Source organism: Sus scrofa, chromosome 15 (genome assembly GCF_000003025.6).
Source record: "Sus scrofa isolate TJ Tabasco breed Duroc chromosome 15, Sscrofa11.1, whole genome shotgun sequence".
Taxonomy (NCBI): Eukaryota; Metazoa; Chordata; class Mammalia; order Artiodactyla; family Suidae; genus Sus; species Sus scrofa.
The window spans coordinates 31,048,159-31,071,696 of record NC_010457.5 but is presented as its reverse complement, the minus strand read 5'-3'; the positions used below and the strand labels follow the sequence as shown (position 1 = coordinate 31,071,696).

At 45.3% G+C, this 23,538-nt stretch overlaps 1 protein-coding gene and 1 pseudogene across 9 annotated transcripts in view; one reads left to right on the top strand and one right to left on the bottom strand.

Annotated features, from left to right (window-relative positions):
* RALB (RAS like proto-oncogene B) overlaps nucleotides 1–7,356 on the top strand; it is a 54,097-nt gene extending 46,741 nt beyond the window's left edge. For all 9 annotated transcript variants that reach the window (XM_021074756.1, XM_003359447.4, XM_021074757.1 and 6 more), the window contains exons 4-5: nucleotides 2,235–2,412; nucleotides 5,808–7,356. In XM_021074756.1, coding sequence (XP_020930415.1) covers nucleotides 2,235–2,412; nucleotides 5,808–5,927 — 298 coding nt within the window. In that variant the 3' untranslated portion in view covers nucleotides 5,928–7,356. The remainder of the gene's footprint in view (nucleotides 1–2,234; nucleotides 2,413–5,807) is intronic.
* LOC102164509 lies at nucleotides 16,007–19,111 on the bottom strand (annotated as a pseudogene).

The following is a 23,538-nucleotide window of genomic DNA, read 5'->3' as shown; positions in this document are numbered from 1 at the left end:
AACATATGCATTTCTGTGTTACCTCCCAAATGGAAAGGCCCCACCAGAAAATAAAATGTGAATACTTGCCCTCTTTCTCGAACGTCTTCCTTGATGTATTCCAAAAACTGGAAAAGTAGGTTTGTTACAGGAGACCAAAGCTTGGTACTCCTGTTTTGGGATCTCTGTGCTTATTGATGGAGCTAATCAGTCATGCCTTTGCAAGACTATGAGCCAGAAAGCGGTCAGTTTTTATTGTTCATTAATTATACTGATCATGTGACTTCTAAAGGCAGCATACTCCTTGACCCCTGTGGAAATGCAGGCTATGGCGAAGCTCCTCAGAGGCAATTTTCAAGCATCTGCTTATTTTTCATTTTCCTTAAAATGTTTGGTATCTGGCTGTCCCTAAATGAAACAGAGTAGATGGAGGGCAGGTATTGTAGCCTCTCTGCCACAGGAAAATGACCTCCTCCAGGGGCAGAGTGGTCCTTAAGCCATTCCTTTCTAATCCCTAGCAGGTCCAGAAGAGCATCATTTTCAGCCAAACCCGGGAGTTCCTTTCAGATAAACCTTCAGACCTGATGGTGTTTCAGGCTCATTTGAATCCTCAATGGGCTAAGGAAGGGCAGGTGGGGCTTAAGTATTAAAAAAAAAAAAAAGTTTGGTATCTGGTACTTCAATTGACTGTATGGGAAAAAAAATTATTTATTTATTTATTGTTATTTTAGGGCCGCATCTGCAGCATATGGAGGTTCCCAAGCGAGGGGTCCAATTGGAGCTACAGCTGCCAGCCTATGCCACAGCCACAGCAGCTCAGGGGATGCGAGCCACATCTTCGACCTACACCTTAGCTCTCGGCAATGCCAGATCCTTAACCCACTGAGCAAGGACAGGGATCAAACCCTCGTCCTCATGGATACTAGTCAGGTTTGTTAACCACTGAGCCACGGATGGTAACTCCTAGAAAAAAATTTTAATGTTTTTATTATTATGTAATGCCACCTGATGTTATATAACAAATCAGCGCAAATCTCCACAGCAGGTTTTGGAAGGATCTCTTTGGAATGTATTAGAATGCAGAGCTAGATGTGTTCCCACTGGGTCAAAATAATGGACGTGGAACATTTAATTTTTTAAATACTTGGTTTTTTAAAAACAATTTTAGATGGCTGGTTAATTTCAGTAGCGCAAAATTTAATGTGCTACAGGTAACAGTTTTTTAATTAAAATTTTTTTTTCTATTTTTCTATTTTTTTTTTTTTGGTCACTCCTGTAGTATGCAGAAGTTCCTGGACCAGGGATTGAACCTAAGCCACAACAGTTTTAATGCCGGATCCTTAATCCACTGAGCCAGGGAACTCCAGTAAGAATTTTTTTAAAGATGTTTTTGAAGTACTTTTCCTTAGGAGTATTTCTTTCATTTTTTTTCACATTTTGTTGCAGTAGGGTTACTGCCTAAGAGAACTGGGTGTGGGGAGAGTGGGGGGCACTCACATAACACAGACATAGTTGGAACAGGAGTTTTGCAAAACCCTACTCACCTTTACTGCTTGAGAGTCCCTCTAATGTTTCTTTGCTATTCTATAATATTATATTTCATTGAGGAAAAAGAATTACCAGGGTTTTTTTTTTCCCACTAAATGATTTCATGTCTGCTAATGGGCTATTCTCTTCCATATGAAAAACGGTGGAATTCATAGTTTTTTATTCTCACAAAGAAATCACATTTTTCTTCCAAGGGAATTATTAAGCATTTTGTATATGAAGATACTTACTTTTAAATTTTGTTGTAATTTTTTAAAATTTTAATTTTTTTGGTCATGCCTGCAGTGTGTAGAAGTTCCTGGGCCAGGGATGAAACCCCTCCCCACAGCAGTAACAATGCTGGGTGCTTAACCCACCAAGCCACAGGGGAACTCCCTGAAGATACTTCTTTTAGCTTGTTTTGATCCCAGAGGTTCCCAGGTTTTTATTTTTTTTTTCTCCTAAGCATGAATTTTCCCCAGGATGCTGTTGAAATGCAGAATCTTGGGCTCCTGCCCAGACATCTGCTTCTGTAGGGCCCCTCCTGGGCTGCACATCCGCGTTTGGAATGAGCATCTCAGGTCACCCTGGGGCAGGCAGACAGAGATGCGGTTGAAGACGCTGAGGGAGGAGCCCTGAGTGGAGGCATTTCCCCAGTCAAGCTGGGTTAGAGGCAGGGGGTTCCTAGTTTAGCTTCTCAGTGGCTTCATTCCTGATGTGCTGTCCAGGGAGCAGATCCTCCGTGTGAAGGCAGAAGAAGATAAAATCCCGCTGCTGGTTGTGGGGAACAAGTCGGACCTGGAGGAGCGGAGGCAGGTGCCAGTGGAGGAGGCCAGGGCCAAGGCCGAGGAGTGGGGCGTGCAGTACGTGGAGACGTCGGCCAAGACGCGCGCCAACGTGGACAAGGTGGGCATGGCTCCCGGCGTCCCATCTGCGGTCCCCAGGGAACCGTTCTGGGAGGGGCAGAGGTAGGGCTGTCCTCCCAGATGTCCTGGTACTGTCCTGAGAAGCACCAGGACGGCCCGATGCAGATGTCGCACCCGGAGCTCCCTGGCTGTGTCCTGAGCCTTGGTCAGATGCGCCTTGTGGACGTGTACCCAGGGGAGACCACCGGCTTGTGGGGCCCGTGTTCCCCAGGGCGGAGCCAGCCCTGGGAAGGCCTCTCATGCAGGTGTCCGGAGAAGCACGCGTTTCTTGATTTTTGCTCTCCTTGAAGGATTAGTTAGTGCCTTCTTTTCACCTTCCTATCCCCTGGCAGAGCCAGGGGGTTCTGATAGTCTCTCAATAGTGTTTTCTCCCAGGAATCAGCCCTCCAGGTCTCTCTTCTCTGGGTCCCAGCTTACTTTTTCATTCAAATCTCTGAAGGTAGTTAAAGGATGGCCTTGACAGTGATGAGCATCCTCCAGTGACTGGAAGACTTTTTTTTTTTTTTGCCTAGGGCCGTACCTGCGGCATATGGAGGTTCCCAGGCTAGGGGTCCATTTGGAGTTACAGCGGCCGGCCTACACTACAGTCACAATGGTGCAAGATCCGAGCAGCATCTGCGACTTACACCACAGCTCACAGCAACACGGGATCCTTAACCCGCTGAGTGAGGCCAGGCATCGAACCCACAACCATGTGGTTCCTAGTCAGGTTCATCTCCGATATGCCACAACGGGAACTCCGAGAGACCCTTTTCTTTGGCGGTGGTGAGCAGCAGCTTAATGTGGGATTTCAGTTCCCAGACCAGAGATCGAACCTGGGCCATAGCAGTGAAAGCACTGAATCCTAACCACTAGGTCACCAGGGAGCTCCCCTTCTTTTCTGTTTTTGTCCTGGTTGTGGTTTTTTAAGGTAAGATTTGAGGCAGTTGCCACAGAGCTAAAGTAGACCCACTTAAAGCTGAGGCTCTCTCTTCTGCCCTCACCTTGTTCATCAGCTCTCACATCACGATCCAGGCTTCTGCAACACCTACACACATCACCTTGGCAGCCAAGCCATGGACACCTCACCCCGTGCTAGCATCGGTGTCTGAATTGCCCACATCCCTTCTTACACCCCTCTTTCTTATGGAGAAATAATTTTCCTTTGCTTCTCACCTGAAGAGGAAACGGTTTGTAACCAAGCTTTCCTTTAGCTTGAAATGATGCTGGTATTTTGGATGTTGGTGTCAGAAGGGGTTCACTTTGGAAGCCTCTCCAGCAACAGAAATCTGTTCAGTTGCGGAGTTTCCCCAGTGATTCAGTGGGTTAAGGATCCAGCATTGAGGCTCGGATTGTGCTGTGGCAAGGATTTGGTCCCCGGCCCTGGAATTTCCATGGGCTGTGGGCAGGGCCAAAGAAACCCCCCCAGAAATCTGTTTAGTTGTATCTTGTTCCCCTGTCAGCTTCTTTTCCTTTGTGTTTTCCTCTCAGCTCTTACATTGATTCTTATGCATTTCCAAATTAACTTCTGCCAAACTGTTTTCTAGCGGTAGAGTTCGAAAACACACAGGAAATCCAAATACCTAACTTCATTTTTTAAAAAATCAGCAAGACTTTCCCTGGCCTGGGAACCACGATGAGGGGGGGCAGGGGCTGTCACAGGGGCTTGTCCTCCCCACTTCCTGCCCCGGACCCACTGGACCTGCCAAACAGGAACCAGCCGGAAACCTCTGACTGGCAGCATTGTATTCACTTGTAAACACTTGACAGGCAAGGAGCTTGTCGATAAGATCTGCTTGGTCATCATTTTGAGTTGGACACATGCTTTTCCCTTCCTCTGCTTTTGCTGAAAGAAAAGCTGTCGGGGGGTGGGGGTGGGACTTCCTGAGAGGCTGAAGGAAAGGGGTGCTTAGGTCAGTCAGATCCACTTTTGGGGGGGGGGTCCTTTCCTGTGCCCCGAGCTGGTGGGAAGTGCTCCTGGGAATCCCCACCCAAAAAGCTCCATCCTGCTTCTCACTAAGAAAATAACAGGAGCTTGTAGTTTTGGGTAAACGTCCAAGGATTAAGGCCTCCCCTCAGCCACCCACTTTCTGTCTCTGTCTTCTCTGTGAGGAATCTTGAGGCTTTCTTGGCAGGAGGATATTTCGTCTGCAGGGGGCTACTCTGTACACGGGCCTGGCTGACGGCAGCGGAAGGCCAAGCCCGAACTATTGTGACAAGTGCTAATTGGCATCTAAGTAAAGCACTTGTGTTCAGAGGGTGCGTCTCATCACCTGGAGGGGTGATAAAGTTCCTTCCAGTGACATCACATGGAACTGAGGACTGAGGAAAGGGGAGGGTGTCAGGAGCTCTGCTCTCTCCCTGTCCCTGTGTCATCTGTTCGTTCTGCTTCCCGTCCTCCCCGTGGCCCTGTGATCCTAAGCCTGCCACTGTGGGGTTAGGCTGGGAGAGCAGTACTGTGCAGTGACTTTGTCCCTCTGAGGTCATGGAAGGACTGATTGGTCGGTCCCCAGGTGTGTCTCAAAGCTCCTGGTCAAGAGCACTCGGGCCTTCCTCTCCTGTCCTGGTGGTTGGAAGAGCCAGGAAGTTGGAAGACTGCTGTCACTCTTAATATATGTGAATTTCACAAGGTGGTGTTGGCCGGTCCTGTGACGCCTCATCCTTCTCACACTTAACACTCAAGACGGGCTCTATCTTTTTTTTTTTTTTTTTTGGTCTTTTGCCTTTTTTAAGGACATACCCATGGCGCATGAAGGTTCCCAGGCTAGGAGTCTAATCCGAGCTGTAGCTGCCAGCCTATGCCACAGCCACAGCAATGCCAGATCCGAGCCGCATCTGTGACCTACACCACAGCTCATGGCAACAACGCTGGATCCTTAGCCCACTGAGCAAGGCCAGGGATCGAACCTGCAACCTCATGGTTCCTAGTCCAATTCGTTTCCACTGCGCCACAACAGGAACTCCGGGTTTTATCATTTTGAAATAAGCTGCCAAGTGGCAGCGACAGTGTGATGCTTCTGTCCTTAGCTTGACCTGTTGTGTGAAGGGAACAGAGATTTCCCTTTGTAGAATGAGACTGTGTTTTTTAATGTCAGTTGCTCTTCTTTGCCCTCGACCTCTTGTTTTATATGGCTTATGGTTTTTTGGTTTTTGGTTTTTTTGGCCAAGCCTGTGGCATGTGGAAGTTTCTGGGCCAGTATCAAACTCGCACCACAGTAGTGACACTGACAAATCTTTAACCACTAGGCCACCTGGGAACTCCAGGCCTATGGTTTATAAGAATAAATTTGGCTTTATGCTTTGAAATGTAATGACATATCTTCCTTAGTCAAACTGCTTCATTAAATCATTAAATGGCTTCTTCCTCCTCATTCTCCAACCCCGCCCCCCATGCAGGTGTTCTTTGACCTAATGAGAGAGATCAGAGCAAAGAAGATGTCAGAAAACAAAGACAAGAACGGCAAGAAAAGCAGCAAGAACAAGAAGAGTTTTAAGGAGAGGTGCTGCTTACTGTGAAGGCTAAGGTGCTGGGTGCATCAGTCGCCACTAAGGACAGAGGGCAGGCTCCTCAGAAGGCGACAGTCCACCTCTCGGCCTGTTCCCTGCTCTCCCCAGCCTCACTCACACACACTTCTGTAAATGGGGAAAATATCTGTGCAGCAGTGGCTGGCAGAAGAAAGAAGCCCTTGACTGTGCAATGGAACAGCTCCTTTGTCAGGAGGTTTCAGAGTTTCTTCCCTCCATCCCTTCCACAAGTTACCCGCATATGTGGTGCTATAGGCAGGAGTTAGCCAAGTGTTAAGTAAAAAGAAAAAGGACTATATCCTGGCTTCTGTCCCCACCCCCTAGTTTTGTAACATTAGCTTCTTTGGTTTTAACATGAAAATGTCTTATTTTATTAGGTCTTGACAGCTAGGGGGTGGCTAAGACCTCCCCCCACCCCCCAACCTCTGTCAGCTCTCCAGTAGGTCTCAGAAACATGCATTAGGTTCTAATGACGGCGGAACATTCAGAGATTTTTCTGTATGAATCTCTTAGCCATCCCCTGTGGGTCTGAAGCAGAGCTAAGAAAATAAATTTGAATTGGACCATGTGGGTTCATATGAAATCCTTCTCAGTATGAAAAGTGAAAGTCGTATTCTTCATATTGAAAGATCAGCCAATGGGAGTCTGTGTTGGCTATTTTCCTCCTATAGCATCCTGATTTTTCTGTAAGAGCTTTTTAATAGACTAGGTGAAGGCTCGAGAGCAAAAGTCTATATAAATGATACAATTTTTTCTAATCAGAATTTAAAACAGAATTCTTTGGCAGAGTCCTCTTCTAGCCTCCAGTCCTGCGGGCGGGCCCCGCCTCCTGCACCAGGAGCCAACAGCTCTGTCCTGTCAGCTTCTCGCTGTTTCATCCCGTGTGACCCGAGTTCCTCTGAAGGACGTGAGGAATTAAGGTGGCATTCTAAAACCGCAAAGCCAGGGCCTGTGCCAGACACCCCACCTCCTCCCGTGGGAATTGCTCATGACTCTGAATTTCAGTTAGAAGTGGGGAACAATGAGAGCAGCCATCTCCCCTTTTACCTCTGAGCACTGGCTACTGTTTCTAATATGCATTTGTTTCTGAGACAGCCGTGGAGTTAGAAGATTTTTATTGGTGAGATGGTTCATCTTTCTTGTATCAATATGCTAAATCCAGCTGTCAGAAAATTTTTCATCAGGCACAGAGTACTGTGATTAAAAACCTTGTGCTCAGCACATTTTCCCCCCATTTTGCAGAAGTGACATTTCACATACAGGTGCCAAAAGTGAATCGGGGTGGGGAGAATGGGAACCTTTGGGATTTATGGTTATGACAAATTGTAGAAATTATGATCCAACTGGAAAACCATCTTGTATCACCTTCCACAGAATCATGGGCTTTTTGAATAAAAAAAAAAAAAAAGGCAGACAAATACAGTTTTTAGAATTTCAGCCTTTTTTTTAAATCCTTTTGTCATACATGTAAAATGTAAGTACTGACATTAAGTTATTCATTAATGTCCTTGTTAGATGTTCTGCAATGTCAAACAAACTTTATTTCAGTTAATTTTTTGAACTGGGCCATGGGAAATAAATGTATAGGTATAAACAATACTTTTAATTTCATCTTTCCTTTAAAATTTAAAATTTCTCTTCTTGAAATTTAAAAAGTTTGGAATTCCTGTTGTGGCTCAGTGGGTTAAGAACCCAATATGGTGTCCGTGAGGATGTGCGTTTGATCCCTGGGCCTAACTTGGTTAAGGATCTGCTGTTGCTGCAAGCCGCAGTGTAGCTCATAGCTTGGATCTGGCATTGCTGAGGCTGTGGTGCAGACCCCAGCTGCATATCCAATTTGACCCCTGGCCCAGGAACTTTCACACGCTGCAGGTGCGGCCTTAAAAAAAAAAATTTTTTTTTTTTAAGTTGAAGGTGGGTTTCCTGCTGTGGCACAACAGGATCAGTGGCGTTTTGGGAGCCCTGGGACGTAGGTTTGATCCCTGGCCCCAAACAGGGATCCCTAATCCAGCACAGTAGGTTAACTATCCAGCATTGCCGCAGCTGCAGCTTAGGTTGCAACTGAGACTTAGAGCTCATCCCTGGCCTACAGGGTGGCCAAAAAATAAAAAGAAACAAAACTTGAAGGTAATCACATTCTTGAATTTTTTGAAACAACCTTTCTCTTTTCACCCTAGTTTGCTTCCTGTTTGATATCACTTCTGGTCAAGAGTAAGTAGATTTGCAATATGTACAGATAAATTACGGATGCTAGGAATTGTTTCATGCTGTGGAAATTATTCTTGGTATATGCCAATAATATATATATATTAATGGCAGCCAGTAATATATCTCTGAAATTTAACTGGATAGCAATCAGAAATGGATCTTCCCAACAAAATGATTTACACATATGAAATTCTTTTCCATAGAAAAATAAGCAATGTTATTTATAAATTTGAAACATAGTTACTTGCTAAATGACTACAGAATTGTGTCCATAGCCTAACATTATTTCTCTAAAGTATTCATTCTAGAAATATTTGAGCACCTACTTGGTGTCAGGCTCTATTCCAGTTGCCAGAGTATGATATTGAACAAGATGGGCAAGAACGCTTCTCCTGGCGCTTATGCTGAGCAAGGAAAGAGACTAATGAAAGTTATCAGAGCAAGTGCTTTCATGACTAAGACTGAATAATATGATAGGAGTTGTTTGGGGCAAGAGTGCTGATTTTAACTGGATGGTCAACAAGCTTCTGAAAGGGAGTGACATTTAAGCTGAGATGGCAGCTTAAACTAAGGCCTGAAGGAGCCAGCCTCATGAGCTTCCCGGGGTCCGGAGGCCCTCGGGTGCTCAGGAAAAAAACCCAAAGACCAGCATATGGCTACAGTGTGATGAGGAATAGCAGAATGGTAGAAAAAGATGTAACAGGGAATTCTCATCATGGCTCAGCAGTAACAAACCTGACTAGTATCCATGAGGATGTGCGTTTGATCCCCAGCCTCGCTCAGTGGGTTAAGGATCTGGCCTTGCCTTGAGCTGTGGTGTAGTTTGCAGATGTGACTCAGATCTGGCATTGCTGTGGCTGTGGCATATGCCAGCAGTGCCAGCTCTGATTCCACACCTAGCCTGGAAACTTTTATATGCCACAACTGCAACCTTAAAAAGAAAAAAAAAAAAAAAAAAAAAAAAGATGTAACAGACTAGAGTTCCATAGAGTGATGTAGGGGGAAATACCCAGACATATATTTTCCTACAAGTATCCTAGTTCATCACATATAAGATGCCACTGATTGAAAGACATCACCATAATTTATGTACCACTGAGGAAAAAAAAAAACTCTGCCGATTATGTGAATCCATCCTGATTTTCAGTGACATGAATATATGGGAAAAATGGACATTTAGATTAGTGAGTTATGATATATAAATTCAGAGTTAACAAAATTGAGATATAAAATTCACCTCTGTTGGTCTCAACACTATATTAAAATACTATAGAAGCTAAACAGCAGATAAATATTAACAGTGGGAAAGTACCCCACAGTTGAGGCTGGGCCAAGGGCAGTGCCAACAGCAGTGTACTTTTGAGTCTGCACAACAGGTGAGAGGTGATACCACCAAATGTACTACCTGGTGGAAAAATACTCAGTATCTCCTCTCCCAGTGGAAGTGCTCCAATCCTGCCTGCCTCACTCTGCAGCCCAGAAACAGTTCAGAAATGGATCTGGGGGCTTCTACTCCAACAACTGGGGAGCAGACTCTGTCACTGACATGGCCATGACAATCATGGAGCAAAGAGGAAGCTCCACCCAATATCCAATGCAGGCTCTGATCACCACAACACCAGTCACACTGCTTATCAAGGGGATAATGGCCAGGACACTTTGAGAAAAGAGGCAGCAGGCATCCTTACTAGAAACAGCCCTCAAACCAAAAATGTAAAACCCATGCAGGTCACACAGGGACACTCCCACATATAAATAACCTTCCCAGACCACAGTAGATGAATTGTTTCTCCTAAACTCACAGAGTAAGAATAAAAGGAAAAGAGTAAGAGGAAGAGGCAGAGTGAACACTCCCAGTTAAGAGATCAAGAGAATCCCCTTGAAAAAAAAAAACAAGGAACAGACCTCTTCAGTCTGATAGACACCAAGTTCAAAAGAGAGATAATAAAAATACTGAGGGAATTAAGAAAGGCTATTGATAGAAATTGCAGATTACTATAAAAAGGAACTAGAAACTATAAAGAGGAGCCAAGAAAAATTAGAAAATGCATTTGCTGAGACAAAAGCCGAGCTAAAGACAATGAATACAGCATGAATAATGCAGAGAAACAAGTAAGTGAGCTGGAAGACAGAATAATGGAAATCATCCAATCAGAACTGCAGATAGAAAGTCAAATTAAAAAGAAGTTATGAGACCTATGTGACAATATAAAGCATGCCAGCCTATGCATAATAGGAATTCTAGAAGAAGAAAGAGAAAAGGGGTTCAAAAATGTATTTGAAGAATTATGGCTGAAAAACTTCCCAAACCTAAAGAAGAGTCTTTTAAAAAGACTCCAGGTACAGGAAACATAGAGTGTCCTAAACAATATGAACCCAAACAGAATATAAGACATATTATAATTAAAATGGCAAAAGTTAAAGCAAAGATTCTAAAGGCAGCAAGAGAAAAAGGGATTGATTCCAAAGGAACCCCCATGAGGCTATCAGCTGATTTCTCCACGGAAACATTGCAAGCCAATAGGGTGTGGCAAGAAATATTCAAAATCCTGAAAGGGAAAAATGTGCAACCTAGGATACTCTACTCAGCAAGATTATCATTTAGAATAGAAAACTCCTCAGACAAAACAACAAACAAACAAACAAACAAAAACCTAAGAGAATACAGCAATATTAAACCCATCCTAAAGGAAATATTGAAAGGTCTTAATAGAAAAAAAGCAAGAAGCTATAGAAAAGAGAAAATCACAACTGGAAAGTAAATCACTTAAGTAAGCCAGTGTACAGATTAAAAGAAAAAAGTTTTTAAAAGATTCTTGCGAAAGCAATGATAACCACAATGAACAACAAAAAGATAAACATTAAGATATAAAAAGGACATGAAAACCATAAAATGTGAAGTAGAGTAGGAAATGTAGTTTTTTTTTCTTTAAAAAGAGGGGGGGTTGAGCCTAAATGACTATTCATCTAAAGCACATAGATAAAGGGGGAAATTAACATATTTGAAAAACAGGGTACAAATAAAAAAATAGATTCACAAAAACCAAAAAGAAGAGAACACAAGAATAATATAAAAGGAAATCATCAAATCATAAAAGGAAAAACAAAAAAAGACAGGAACAAAGAAGAAATGCAGCATTCATAGGAAAACAAGGTTTAAAATGGCAATAAATACATATCTATCAATAATTACCCTAAATGTCAATGGACTAGATGTTGTAATCAAGACACAGATGGGGAGATTGGATAAAAACAAAAGCTTACAACATGCTGCCTACACTTTAGGGCAAAAGACACACATAGATTGACAGTAAGGGGATGGAAAAAAATAATGCAAATGGGAATGAAAAGGAAGTGGGGGTTGTAATAGTCATATCAGACAAAATAGACTTTAAAACAAAGACCACAGGGATTCCCATCGTGGCTCAGTGGTTAACGAATCCCACGAAGAACCATGAGGTCATGGGTTCCATCCCTGGCTTTGCTCAGTGGGTTAAGGATCCGGTGTTGCCATGAGCTGTGGTGTAGGGTTAAGGATCCAGTATTGCCGTGAGCTGTGGTGTGGTGTTGCCGTGAGCTGTGGCTCGGATCCCGTGTTGCTGTGGCTCTGGCATAGGCCAGTGACTACAGCTCCGATTCGACCCCTAGCCTGGGAACCTCCATATGCTGCAGAAGTGGTCCAAGAAATGGCAAAAAAATAAATAAATAAATAAATAAAAATAAAAAAGTAAAAAAAAAAAATAAATAAAGACCACAATGAAAGATAAAGAAGGACATTATCTAATGATAAAAGGATCAATTCAAGGAGAGGATATTATACTTAGCAACATATATACACCAATATAGGAGTATCCAACATAAATACCAACAGACAAAAGGGAGAAACTGATTGGATGCAATAATAGTAGGAAGCTTCAACATCTCACTCACATCAATGGATAGGAAGCTTCTAGGCAGAAAGTCAATAAGAACAGAGATCCTAAATGGACAGTAGATTCTAAATGATCCAATAGAACAGTTAGATTTAATTGATATTTCCAGGACATTACATCCCCAAAGCCCCAGAATATACATTCTTTTCAAGTGTACATGGAACATTCTCCAGGATTGACCACATACTGGGGCATAAAAACAATCCTCAACAAATTTAAGAGGACAGAAATTATTTCAAGTATCTTTTCTGACCACAATGCCATGAAACTAGAAATCAACCATAGGAAAAGAAATAGGGGGGAAAAAAAACACGACTGCACGGAAACTAAAGAACATGCTACTAAAAATCCGATGGGTTAATAAGGAAATCAAAGAGGAAATTTAAAAATATCAAGAAAAATGACAAAACACAACCATACAAAATCTATGGGATGCTATAAAAGCAGTTCTTAGAAGGAAGTTCAAAGAGATACAAGCCTTCCTCAAAACACAAGAAAAAAATCTCACATAAACAACCTATCACCTGAAAGAATTAGAAAAAGAAGAACACATTAAGACCCAAAGTCAGCAGAAGGAAGGAAATAATAAGGATCAGAGAGGAAATAAACAGAGATTAATTAATACAATAGGAAAAAATCAGTGAAACAAGAGCTGGTTCTTTGAAAGGGTAAACAAAATTCACAAACCTCTGGGCAAGTTCACCAAGAAGAGAAAGGACTCAAATAAACAAAGTAAGAAATGAAAAAGGAGAAATAACTGATTCCACAGAACTGCAAAAAAAAAAAAAACCCAAAAAACAAAACAAACCAAAAAAACAAAAACACACAAACACACAATAAAACAAAAAAACAAAAAAACCATAAGAGAATACTATAAACAATTATATGAAAAAAATTCAACAACCTAGAAGAAATGAACAACTTTCTAGAAAAATACAGCCCACCAAAACTGAATCAAGAAATAGATAATTTGAACTGACAACTAGAAGTGAAAAAGAATCTGCCATTAAAAAAAATTTCCTACAAACAAAAGTCCAGGTTCAGATGGCTTCACAGGAAAATTCTACCAAACACACCAAGAACTTATACCCATTCTTCTGAAACTCTTCCGAAACTCTTTCAAAAGACTGAAGAAAGAACACTCACAAAGACATTATCTATGAAGCCAACACCACCCAGATACCAAAACCAGACAAAGATAACACCAAAAAAAATTACAGGCCAATATCTTTGATGACCACAGATGCAAAAATTCTCAATGAAATATTAACAAACCAGATCCAAGAACACATAAGAAGATCGCACACCACAACAAAGATGAATTCATCCCAGGGTCACAAAGATTGTTGAACATATGCAAATCAATCAATGTCATACACCACATCCACAAAAGCAAAGACAAAAACCACATGATCATCTCAACAGATGCAGAAAAAGCATTTGATAAAATTGAACATCTATTCATGATAAAAACTCTTACCAAAGTGAGTGTAGAGGAAAGATAGCCCAACATGATAAAAACTCTTTATGGCAAACCCATAACCAATATAACACTCAATGGTGAAGCTCTGAAAGCAGTCCCACTAGGATCTGGAACAAGGCAAGAATGCCCACTCTCATCACTTCTATTCAACATAGTATTGGAAGTCCTAGCCACAGCAGTCAGACAAGAAAAAACAATAAAAAGGTATTGAAATTGGAAGGGAAGAGATAAAACTGTCATTATAGGCATATGGCATGATACTATATATTAAAACCCTAAAAACTCTACGCAAGAACTACTAGATCTGATAAAGGAGTTCAGAAAAGTAGCAAGATATAAGATTAACATACATAAGTTACTACATTATTTACACTAACAATGAAATATCAGAAAGGGGATATAAAAAACAATCATTTTTAAAATCACATAGGAGTTCCCGTTGTGACTTGGTAGAAATGAATCTGACTAGTATCCATGAGGACGCAAGTTCAATCCCTGGCCTCACTCAGTGGGTTAAAGATCTGGAGTTGTGAGCTGTGGTATAGGTTGCAGATGTGGCTCAGATCTGGTGTTGCTGTGTCATAGGCTGGAAGCTACAGCTCCAATTCAACCCCTAGCCTGGGAACCTCCATATGCTGCAGGTGCAGCCCTAAAAAAAAAAATTTTGTTTAAATAAAATGCCTCAAAAAAATGCTTAGGAACAAACCTGACCAAGGAGGTGAAATACTTAACAAGCTGAAAACTATAAAACATTAATAAAAGAAATTTGAAGATAATTCAAAGAAATGGATATTCCATGTTCTTGGGTTGGAAGAATTAATAATGTTAAAATGGCCATACTAAGTTCCCATCGTGGCTCAGTGGTTAACAAATCCGACTAGGAACCATGAGGTGGTGGGTTTGATCCCTGGCCTTGCTCAGTGGGTTAAGGATATGGCTTTGCCATGAGCTGTGGTGCAGGTTGCAGATGCAGCTCAGATCCCTTGTTGCTGTGGCTCTGGTGTAGGCTGGCAGCAACAGCTCTGATTAAACCCCTAGCCTGGGTACCTCCATATGCCACAGAAGCGGCCCTAGAAATGCCCAAAAAAAAGACAAAAATAAAATAAAATAAAACTGGAGTTCCCATCATGGCTCAGTGGTTAACGAATCCGACTAGGAACCATGAGGTTTCGGGTTCAATCCCTGGCCTTGCTCAGTGGGTTAAGGATCCAGCGTTGCCATGAGCTGGTGGATCTGGTGTTGCTGTGGCTCTGTGTAGGCTGGTGGCTACAGCTCCAATTAGACCCCTAGCCTGGGAACCTCCATATGCTGTGGGTGCGGCCCTAGAAAAGACAGAAAGACAAAAAAAAAAAAAAAAAAAAAAAAAAAAAAGGCCATACTACCCTAAGCAATCTGATCCCTATCAAATTACCCATGACATTTTTCACAGAACTAGGACAAATAATCCTAAAATTTATATTGAACCATAAAGGACCCAGAAATGCCAAAGCAATCCTGAGGAAAAAGAACAAAGCAGGAGGCATAACTCTCCCAAACTTCAGATAATACTACAAAAAAACATACACATGTGTATAACTGAATCACTTTGGTGTACAGAAGAAACCAACCCAATATTGTGAATCAACTAGACATCATTTTATTTTATTTTCGGTCTTTTTAGAGCCACGCTCATGGCATATGAAGGTTCCCAGGCTAGGGGTTGAATCAAGAGCTGCAGTTGACAGCCTACGCCACAGCCACAGCCACGCCAGATCCAAACCACTTCTGCGACCTACACCACAGCTCACGGCAACGCCAGATCCTTTACCCACAGAGCAAGGCCAGGGGTTGAACCTGCATCCTCATGGATGCTAGTCGGATTCATTTCCACTGAGCCACGATGGGAACTCCGGATATCTTTGTTTAAAAAAAGAAATAATTCCTTGCTTTGGACTTCCAATATCCCTGCAGTGTGATAAAGTGCCCTCCGGCAGAGCCAGAATCACACAGGGGTTCACTATGGTCTAGGGATAGACTACCAGCCGCATACTTCTTGGCACGCCCACCCCTCAGGGAAGGTGGAGGAAATGAACCATATTTTAAAGAAAACCTTGGCAAAGCTCTGCCAAGAGACTCATAAGCCCTGGACCAACCTGCTTCCTACTGTGATACTCGGGGGTTTGTGTAGCCCCAGGAGTGGTCTGAGGCTGGGCCCACTTGAAATGACCTATGGGGGGGGGGGCGTGTCTTTTTTTTTTTTTTTTTTTTCCTTAAAGCAAAATATTTTTATTTGGTCTATTGGAGGCTGAGTCTGCAAACACCCATGGAGACATCCTACGGGACAACTGATAAAATAGTCTCTGTCTCACAAGAGCTGCCGTATATACAGGGTTAAAAATACTCAGCTCAGAGTAAAAGGAGTATAAAGGAGGCCCAAGTGGGGGGGGGGTTGTCTAATGTCTCCAGGTTCAACACCCCCCCCCCCAACCCAGGGCCCTGCGGCCAGGGGCCTTGGTCATCCTCAGGCAGGCACAGAACTCAGGGCTGAGTAGCCACAGGAAGAACACTGGGCTTCTGAGGTGGGCGGGGCTGGGATGGGCCACACCTGCATGTGCCTGGACAGGGCGGGTCTGGGACTCTTCTTCCCAGCAGAGGGCAGGTGGTGTTGAGGACAACCCACCTCATCAAGCACAGGGCTGGCCTGGTCCCACCTGACCCACCGGCCCATCCCCAGGAGGGCATGGGGATTGCGTAGTGTCCCTCTCACCCCTGTTTGAGCCCAAGGTCGCCAGGCACCTGCCTCCTGGGACACATTGCTGGGACTCCAGGGACCTCGGCTTTCCTCATGAGGGGTTGGGGGTAAGATGGGTTCTGGGGGCAACCTGGGGAAAAATGCTCCTGACCTCATACCCCACAAAGGGGGTGGTCCCTGCTCTCACCCCGGGGTCCAGGCCTCTGAGTCCTACAAAGGGGGTGATCCCTGCCCTCACCCTGAGGTCCTGGCCTCTGAATGGCCTAGATTTGGTTTTGGGAATAGAAATCTTGGTGCCTCACCTTGGCTCTGGCAGTCTGAGCCAGACCACCAGGTGGGCTGGTCAGAAGAGCTGGCACACAGCCCCTAGGGCTAGAGGCCATTTTGAGGTGTACTGCTTGGTGGCTGGGAGGCCCTGGACAGGCGGGAGGGGCAGGGAGGAAGGCCCAGGGGACACCACCCCCGCCCCTGGCAATCCCTGAGATTCTGGTTCAAGCGCCCCGTGTTGGGGTCTTACCAGTAAAGTGTGCGTGGGGACAGGCAGGTGGGGGCAGGGTAGTCACAGTGAATGGGGACCATGCAGGCCAGTGACCTCGGGTTTGAGTCGGGGTCTGTGGCTTCCCCTGGAGGTCGTTCTGTCGCTGAGGAGGACCTGGGCTGCCCTCCAGTGGGCCAGACGGTGGGTGATGGAGCACGCTGTCCTGGGTGTGCAGGCTGCCCTGGGGGACACCACGTTGTAGCTGTTTGAGCAGTCACACGTGCACGTAAGACTTGGGGTGCCGGCTCTCCACAACCATGATGAACCCTGCCCAGCCGGGCATCAGGTAGCAGCAGGCCATGCCCTCATGACCCTCGTGCCACTTACCCCTGCTTTCTGTGAGCAGGATGATGGCATCAGCCAGTGTGGCCAGCTGGGCCTCCACTGTGACGAGCCTCAAGCTGTACACCACTAGCATGTGGCCAGTCGGCTCCAGGGTGCCCCAGGAAAACTCCTCCTGAGGGGCTGGAGGCCTGTGTGGCCAGCGGGTCAGGCATGGGGCCCCAGTGGCTGAAGACACAGCACACCATGGTGTACCTGCTGGGCTCCAGCGTCACGTCACAGTCAACTAACTTCTTGACGGTGATCTTGCTGCGGGCCAACAGGCAGCCCAGGCTCAGGTGGCCACCGCTGCTGAAGGATGCCCGGAACACCAGGACGCACAGGTCTAGGAGGTGGCTGTCCACTGAATCTGCGCACCTGCTGCCTTCCTGGAAGAGGGCGAACTCCAGGGACTCGAGCTCCAGCGCTGTGAGGGCTGCGTCGTCCACCGGCCCACTGGCTGAGCTGGGGAAACAGCCCTGTACCTGTGCCTCCTGGCAATCCGAGTGCACCTTACAGATGTCCACGGAGTGAAAGTACCTGACGAAGTTACTGTATTCCGTCCAGAAGATGCCCTCGCTGCTGCCATGTGGCATTAGCTCGCTCTCAAGATGCCCTGGCCAGTGGGGCTGCTTGTCTGACCAGCTGCCATTCCAGACCTGCAAGGGTCCGGAGCCCTGGATGCCACACACATCCAGGATGGAGTAGGCATGGTGTGGGTGCAGACCCAGGCTCTCCTAGGCAGCATCATCTACCTTCATGGTGCTGTTCCACAGGAGGCACCCACGAGGGACCCAGCCTCCTTAGAACTCAGCATTTTAGCCCAGATGAGGTCAGTGTCAACAGGCTCCTCAAAAGGGTTAGTGGAGCGGACCTGCAATGCCAGGCTGCTGGAAGCTGTGCAGCTTGGAGCAGCTGCATGGTGTGTACTGGGGCGGGGGGTGGGGGGGGCGGGCGGTCCTGAACATGTACTTCGCTCACGACCAAGTGGTGAAGTCAGGGCTGGAGGCGCTGGTGGTGGGAGGTCTCTTCTTACTAGATACATTCTAGATAAAGAAGTGAACCAGACCCTGAGATATATCATTAATCTATAACAATCTATTAATCTAGGACAATTGAGAAGGCCATCCAGGACTATGCCCACAAGGCACTGCCAGCTCCAACTAAAAATACAGCAGGAGGGGCAGTCCCTTCAAATAGACCCCAGGGGCCAAGTTGTTCAAACCTGGAAAGTGGAGTCCCCGTGAGACCAGCTATTGTTAAAATGGAAGTGCCCCTATAAAGAAATTTTAGCTATTTCTACTGCTGTCAAACTGCAAGGGATATCTAGTTGAGTACCTTTGTACTAATGTTTTCACCTCCAAAATGCCCAGAGGTCACAGAACAATACACCTATGAGCCAGTGGAAAATCCAAGATATCCATTCGAAAGACAGGCACCTTCCACAGATAAGTCACAATGATATGGTGGGTTGGACTCCTATTTGCCATTCTTGCTATTGATCTCTTGTTTGCATTTTACCGGTTTGCTAAGCCACCCTGAGCAGCTCCTTTGTGCAGAGTTTAAGAACAAATCTGACTCCATGTTACATCTGTTCCTTTTTTTGTGCTTAGTCATGCTGGCTCTGCACCTTTTGTAAAAAAAAAATGTTGCCTAGAGCCTGAAATATACAGGATTGCCTATTCTCAAGGTTTTGACTTTGAAGATACAGAGATAACAAGTTGCAGAACAGCAAATAACATGTCTTATTGGAGGCTTACAAGGAACCTTGTGACCTGACCTATGTGGACAGTTGCAAAAACAAAGGATTCCAACAGGAGAATTTTGCAACAACTAACCACACCCCTCCCTCACCTTGCCTTTAAAAGTGCTTTGCTGAGGGAGTTCCCTCTGTGGCTCAGGGGTTAACGAACCTGACTAGGATCCATGAGAATGTAGGTTTGATCCCTGGCTTCACTTGGTGGGTTGGAGATCCCATGTTGCTGTGGCTGTAATGTAGGCCAGCAGCTGTAGCTCTGATTCAATCCCTAGCCTAGGAACTTCCAGGTGCTGTGGGTGCAGTCCTTAAACAAACAAAAAAAGGATTTTCCCCTTCAATAATATATTACTAGTAATCATTTAGTCAAGTCCTATAGTTAATGGAGAAATAAACACAATTACAAGGGCAGACATCAGTCAGAAGATATCTATGAATGAATCTGGAACTTACAGTGCCAAAAAAAAAAAAAAAAAAAAAAAAGTGCTTTGCTGAAACCCTTCGAGGAGTCTGGGGCTTTGGGGGCCTGAGCCACCCATCTCCTTGCTCGGCCCTGCAGTAAACCTTTCTCTGCTCCAAACTCCCACATTTTGGTTTGCTTGGTCTCACTGTGCTTTGGACACATGGACTTGCATTTGGTACCAGAAGCAGTCTACCACTGACGTGCTCCTCCTATTGACTCTGTCCATCTGCAATTAGGGGACAATTATAAGAAAACTCACTAACATTTCCAGAATCCTTTCTAAAGGGGAACATGTAAAAGAAGGCTGGATGTGCTGTCACCACCCCCAGCTGGCTACTGCCCTCCTCTCCTATTTCCCTTGAACCTGCCAGGTCTGATGGTAATTAACAATCTAAATCAGGCTCAATGGCCACTGCCCTTGACCTCTGCTAGTCACACTTGCACCTCCTAGGGGCTACTCCAATGCTTTAATCTGACTCCCCCGTATGACTGGGCCCAAGGTGAAGGGCTCCCTGTTAAACTGCACAGATGGCATTTGTCTCTCATGCCCCGACAACTGCTGAGGTTTAATTATACCAGATATCCTGCCTCTTATAGAGGGCTAAGAGGTGCCCTGTTTCAAACTATGACCCTGTTCCCCTAAACACCATGGAAGGAGAACATGAGTAGAGGGAAAGATACATCCCATCTGCCCAGTCAATCCAGTTCAACTCACCTGTGGGATTCTGGGCAAATAATGATCTGGATCACTGAGTGTGACCCCCTGGTGGTGCCAGCAGGACCATACAAGAGCATCTTTTTAAAAATTTTTTGTCTTTTTGTCTTTTCTGGGGTCGCACCCGCAGCATATGGAGGTTCCCAGGCTAGGAGTCTAATCGGAGCTGTACCACAGCCACGCCAACGCAGGATCCGAGCCTCATCTGCAACTTACACCACAGCTCACGCCAACGCCATGGATCCTTAACCCGCTGAGCAAGACCAGGGATCGAACCCACAACCTCATGGTTCCTACTCGGATTCGTTAACCACTGAGCCATGCCGCGAACTCCCAAGAGCATCTTGTTAAAAATGTTGTAGAGCTTTATACGCTTAATAATCAACATCGTAGTCTGCTGTCCCCTGATGGATCAAGTACTAGCAACAGTTATGTCTTTCAAGGTCTGCTCTTAACAACCAGGAGACAGACGTTCAGGGATGCACCCTGAAAGTTTCCTTTTCCTCTGCAGACATCCAGCCACCATATGTTACAGAATTATGACCAGGCCCTGCCCTTTTCCAACCATGCTATAGCCTATAAATGCAATGATAATGTCCTTTTCACAGGACAGTGCACTACAGGGACTGTAGGGATAAAAGGGATTTTTATCTATAATAGGACCACCCTGGTTCACCACTGAACCAGGGGAGAACACAAAGAATGATCTTGGCAGGGGTAGGGCTGGCAGCTCCATGGGGTTGGGGGGGAGGCTGGCTATATCATGAAGCAATATAAGAAATCTCACCAGACAGCTCAGTTATATGAAGGAACAGACAAGGCATGCCTTACCAGGATTTAAGACCTCTTGTTTTTTGTTTTTCTGTTTTTCTTTTTAGGGGCACACATATGGCACATGGAGGTTCCCAGGCTAGGGGTTCAAACCAGGGCAGCAGCTGCTGGCCCCATGCCGCAGCCATAGCAACACCGGATCCAAAACGCATCTGAAGCTGAAGCTTGCAGCAGTGCCTGATCTTTAATCCACTGAGGCCAGGGATCAAACCCACATCCTCATGGACACTATGTCAGGTTCTTAACCCACTGAGCCACAACGGGAACTCCAGATCTTTACTGTTTCTCTGGCTAATGTAGTTCTTGATAATCGTCTAGCTCTTGATGTCCTTCCAACAGAACGAGGTGGAGTTTGTGCACTAATACTTCCTGCTAGCCTGGATCGACGTGACAGGGCAGGGAGAAGTTCATATGAAGGGCATTTACACCCAAGCAGAAGGGCTTCCAATTTTGGCTGGGGCGATGTCATCTCTACTGTCTGGTCAACAGTTAAGGAAGCCCTCCCAACAGTTCACCTGGTCCCTGCCCTCTCGAGGCCCTTTAGTGGCTACTGTGCTCCTTTTTGGCCCTTGTTTGTTTAACCTTTTGGTTCAGTTTGTGTCTCCCAGGCTCCAAGAGTTTCAAATGAGGCGCATGAAGGCTCAAGGATTTCAACCCATTGCAGCAGAGGATGGCCTTTGAACAGTCAGTGATGGATTTCTACATCTCTAGGGTGGGCTAGGGTCTTGCGGCAGAAGAATACGAGCCCTACAGCCCCTTAACCCTGAAGAATAGGGGTGCAGAATTCCTCAAAGGGGAATGAGACAGGCTGGGACCTGGGACCCTTTGCTACAGTGCCTGCACCTAGACAAACATCTCCTGGAGCAACAGACACAAAGAAACTATAAGGGGCTAAAAATAACTGCACACATGCAGAGCTGGGGCAGATTGTGAACCCTAAAATTCAAAAAGGCCAAACCCACTGCCACTTGGGAGTAAAATCAGGGTCCTGAGCATGATCCCTGCACATAGCACCGCGCTGGAGGGTGAGCAGACCACCTAGGCCACTCCTCCAGCCCCGCCCCTGAATTTGCTCCTACCTTTGCTGCATTTAAGGAACCAGCTCGCCCCCTCTGCATTTCCCCCAGCAAGAGAGCAAGGGCACATTTGCTTGTTGGGAACCTGTTGCTTGTTTTCACTCCCTCCTGCTGCTGCCCAAGTCCCAGGAAAGCCTTGCATGAATTTCTCCTCGGGCTCCTTATCAATTTCTATTAATTAGAGTCCAAGAAGCAGGGTTGGTAACATTAGTTTCAGGTGTACAGCAAAGTGATTCAGCTTTACATATATATATAAGAATATATATATATATACATATACATATATTCTTTTTCAGTTCCTTTCCCCTTCTAGCTATTCACAAGGCACTGACTATAGTTCCCTGCGCTCTGCAATAGGTCTTTGTTGTTTGTCTGTTTTATGTACAATATTGTGTCCCTGTTAATCCCCAATTCCTAATTTATCCTTCGCCGCCCCAACTAGCCCCTTTGGTAACCATAAGTTTGTTTTCTATGTCTATGAGTCTGTTTCTGTTCTGTAAATATGTTCATTTTGTAGCATGATTTTTTTAGATTCCACACCTAAGCAAATACATCATTCCTTAAATCTATGGTGATAATATGTAAATATTGACTGTGGCTTCCCCTCCTCAGGCACATGCTGGTTTTAGTGAGAATGCTAAGACAAGAGGTCTTAACACTTGAACTTCTTCCTTTCAGCACAACTGAAAAGGCAGCTTCCAGGCTGTTTCTCAGCTTGTTGGGAGGGCTTGGCGACCAGTTAAGTGCTGGGGGCTGTGCCTTGTTGTGGAAACTCACAGAGGAGTGGAGTTTCCTTAGGGGCTCTGAGGACAAACAGCCCTTCCGGAGCGCAATTGGTCAACTCGTGCTGGGCAAATCTTGTTCTTTACTAGGGATATATTGCTTTCGGCATGTAGGAAGATTTTTTTCTGCAGAGATGCTTGAATTGCGTAGCTGTAGGAAAATATTACCCTTTTTTATTTTGGGGGTCTTTAACAGTAAAAACATCTTTTTTTTAAGGGCCGCACCCTCAGCATATGGAGACTCCCAGGCTAGAGGTCTAATTGGAGCTGTAGCTGCCGGCCTACGCCAGTTACAGCAACGTCGGATCCTTACATGGAGCAGGGCCAGGGATCGAACCTGCCTCCTCATGGACACTAGTCAGGTTCTTAACCCACTGAGTCACAACAGCAACTCCTCTTTTTTTTTTTTTTAAATTCAGATTTGTTGAAGGATAACATGCAAACCATAAAATACCTTCCTGATCATCTCTGCACCCTGAAATGTTCTGTTTCTGCAGGATACCACCCAGACCTGCCAACCAAGCCACCCTCAACCTTGCTGGGGCTCCCCCTAGCCCATCTCTGAGCTCCAGCCTTCCTGACTGAAGGCCAGTCCCAGACACACCAACCACTCTCCTTGACCTTCCTCATCAGCCCCTCACACATTAATGGCTGCATCTTGTATGTTCCTTGGTCCCTACAGTCTGAGCCCAGAGGCCTGTGCCCTTCAGTCCTCTGGGCCTCACGTCATTCTTGGCTCAGCTTAGAATCTTAAGTGTTTGCTAAA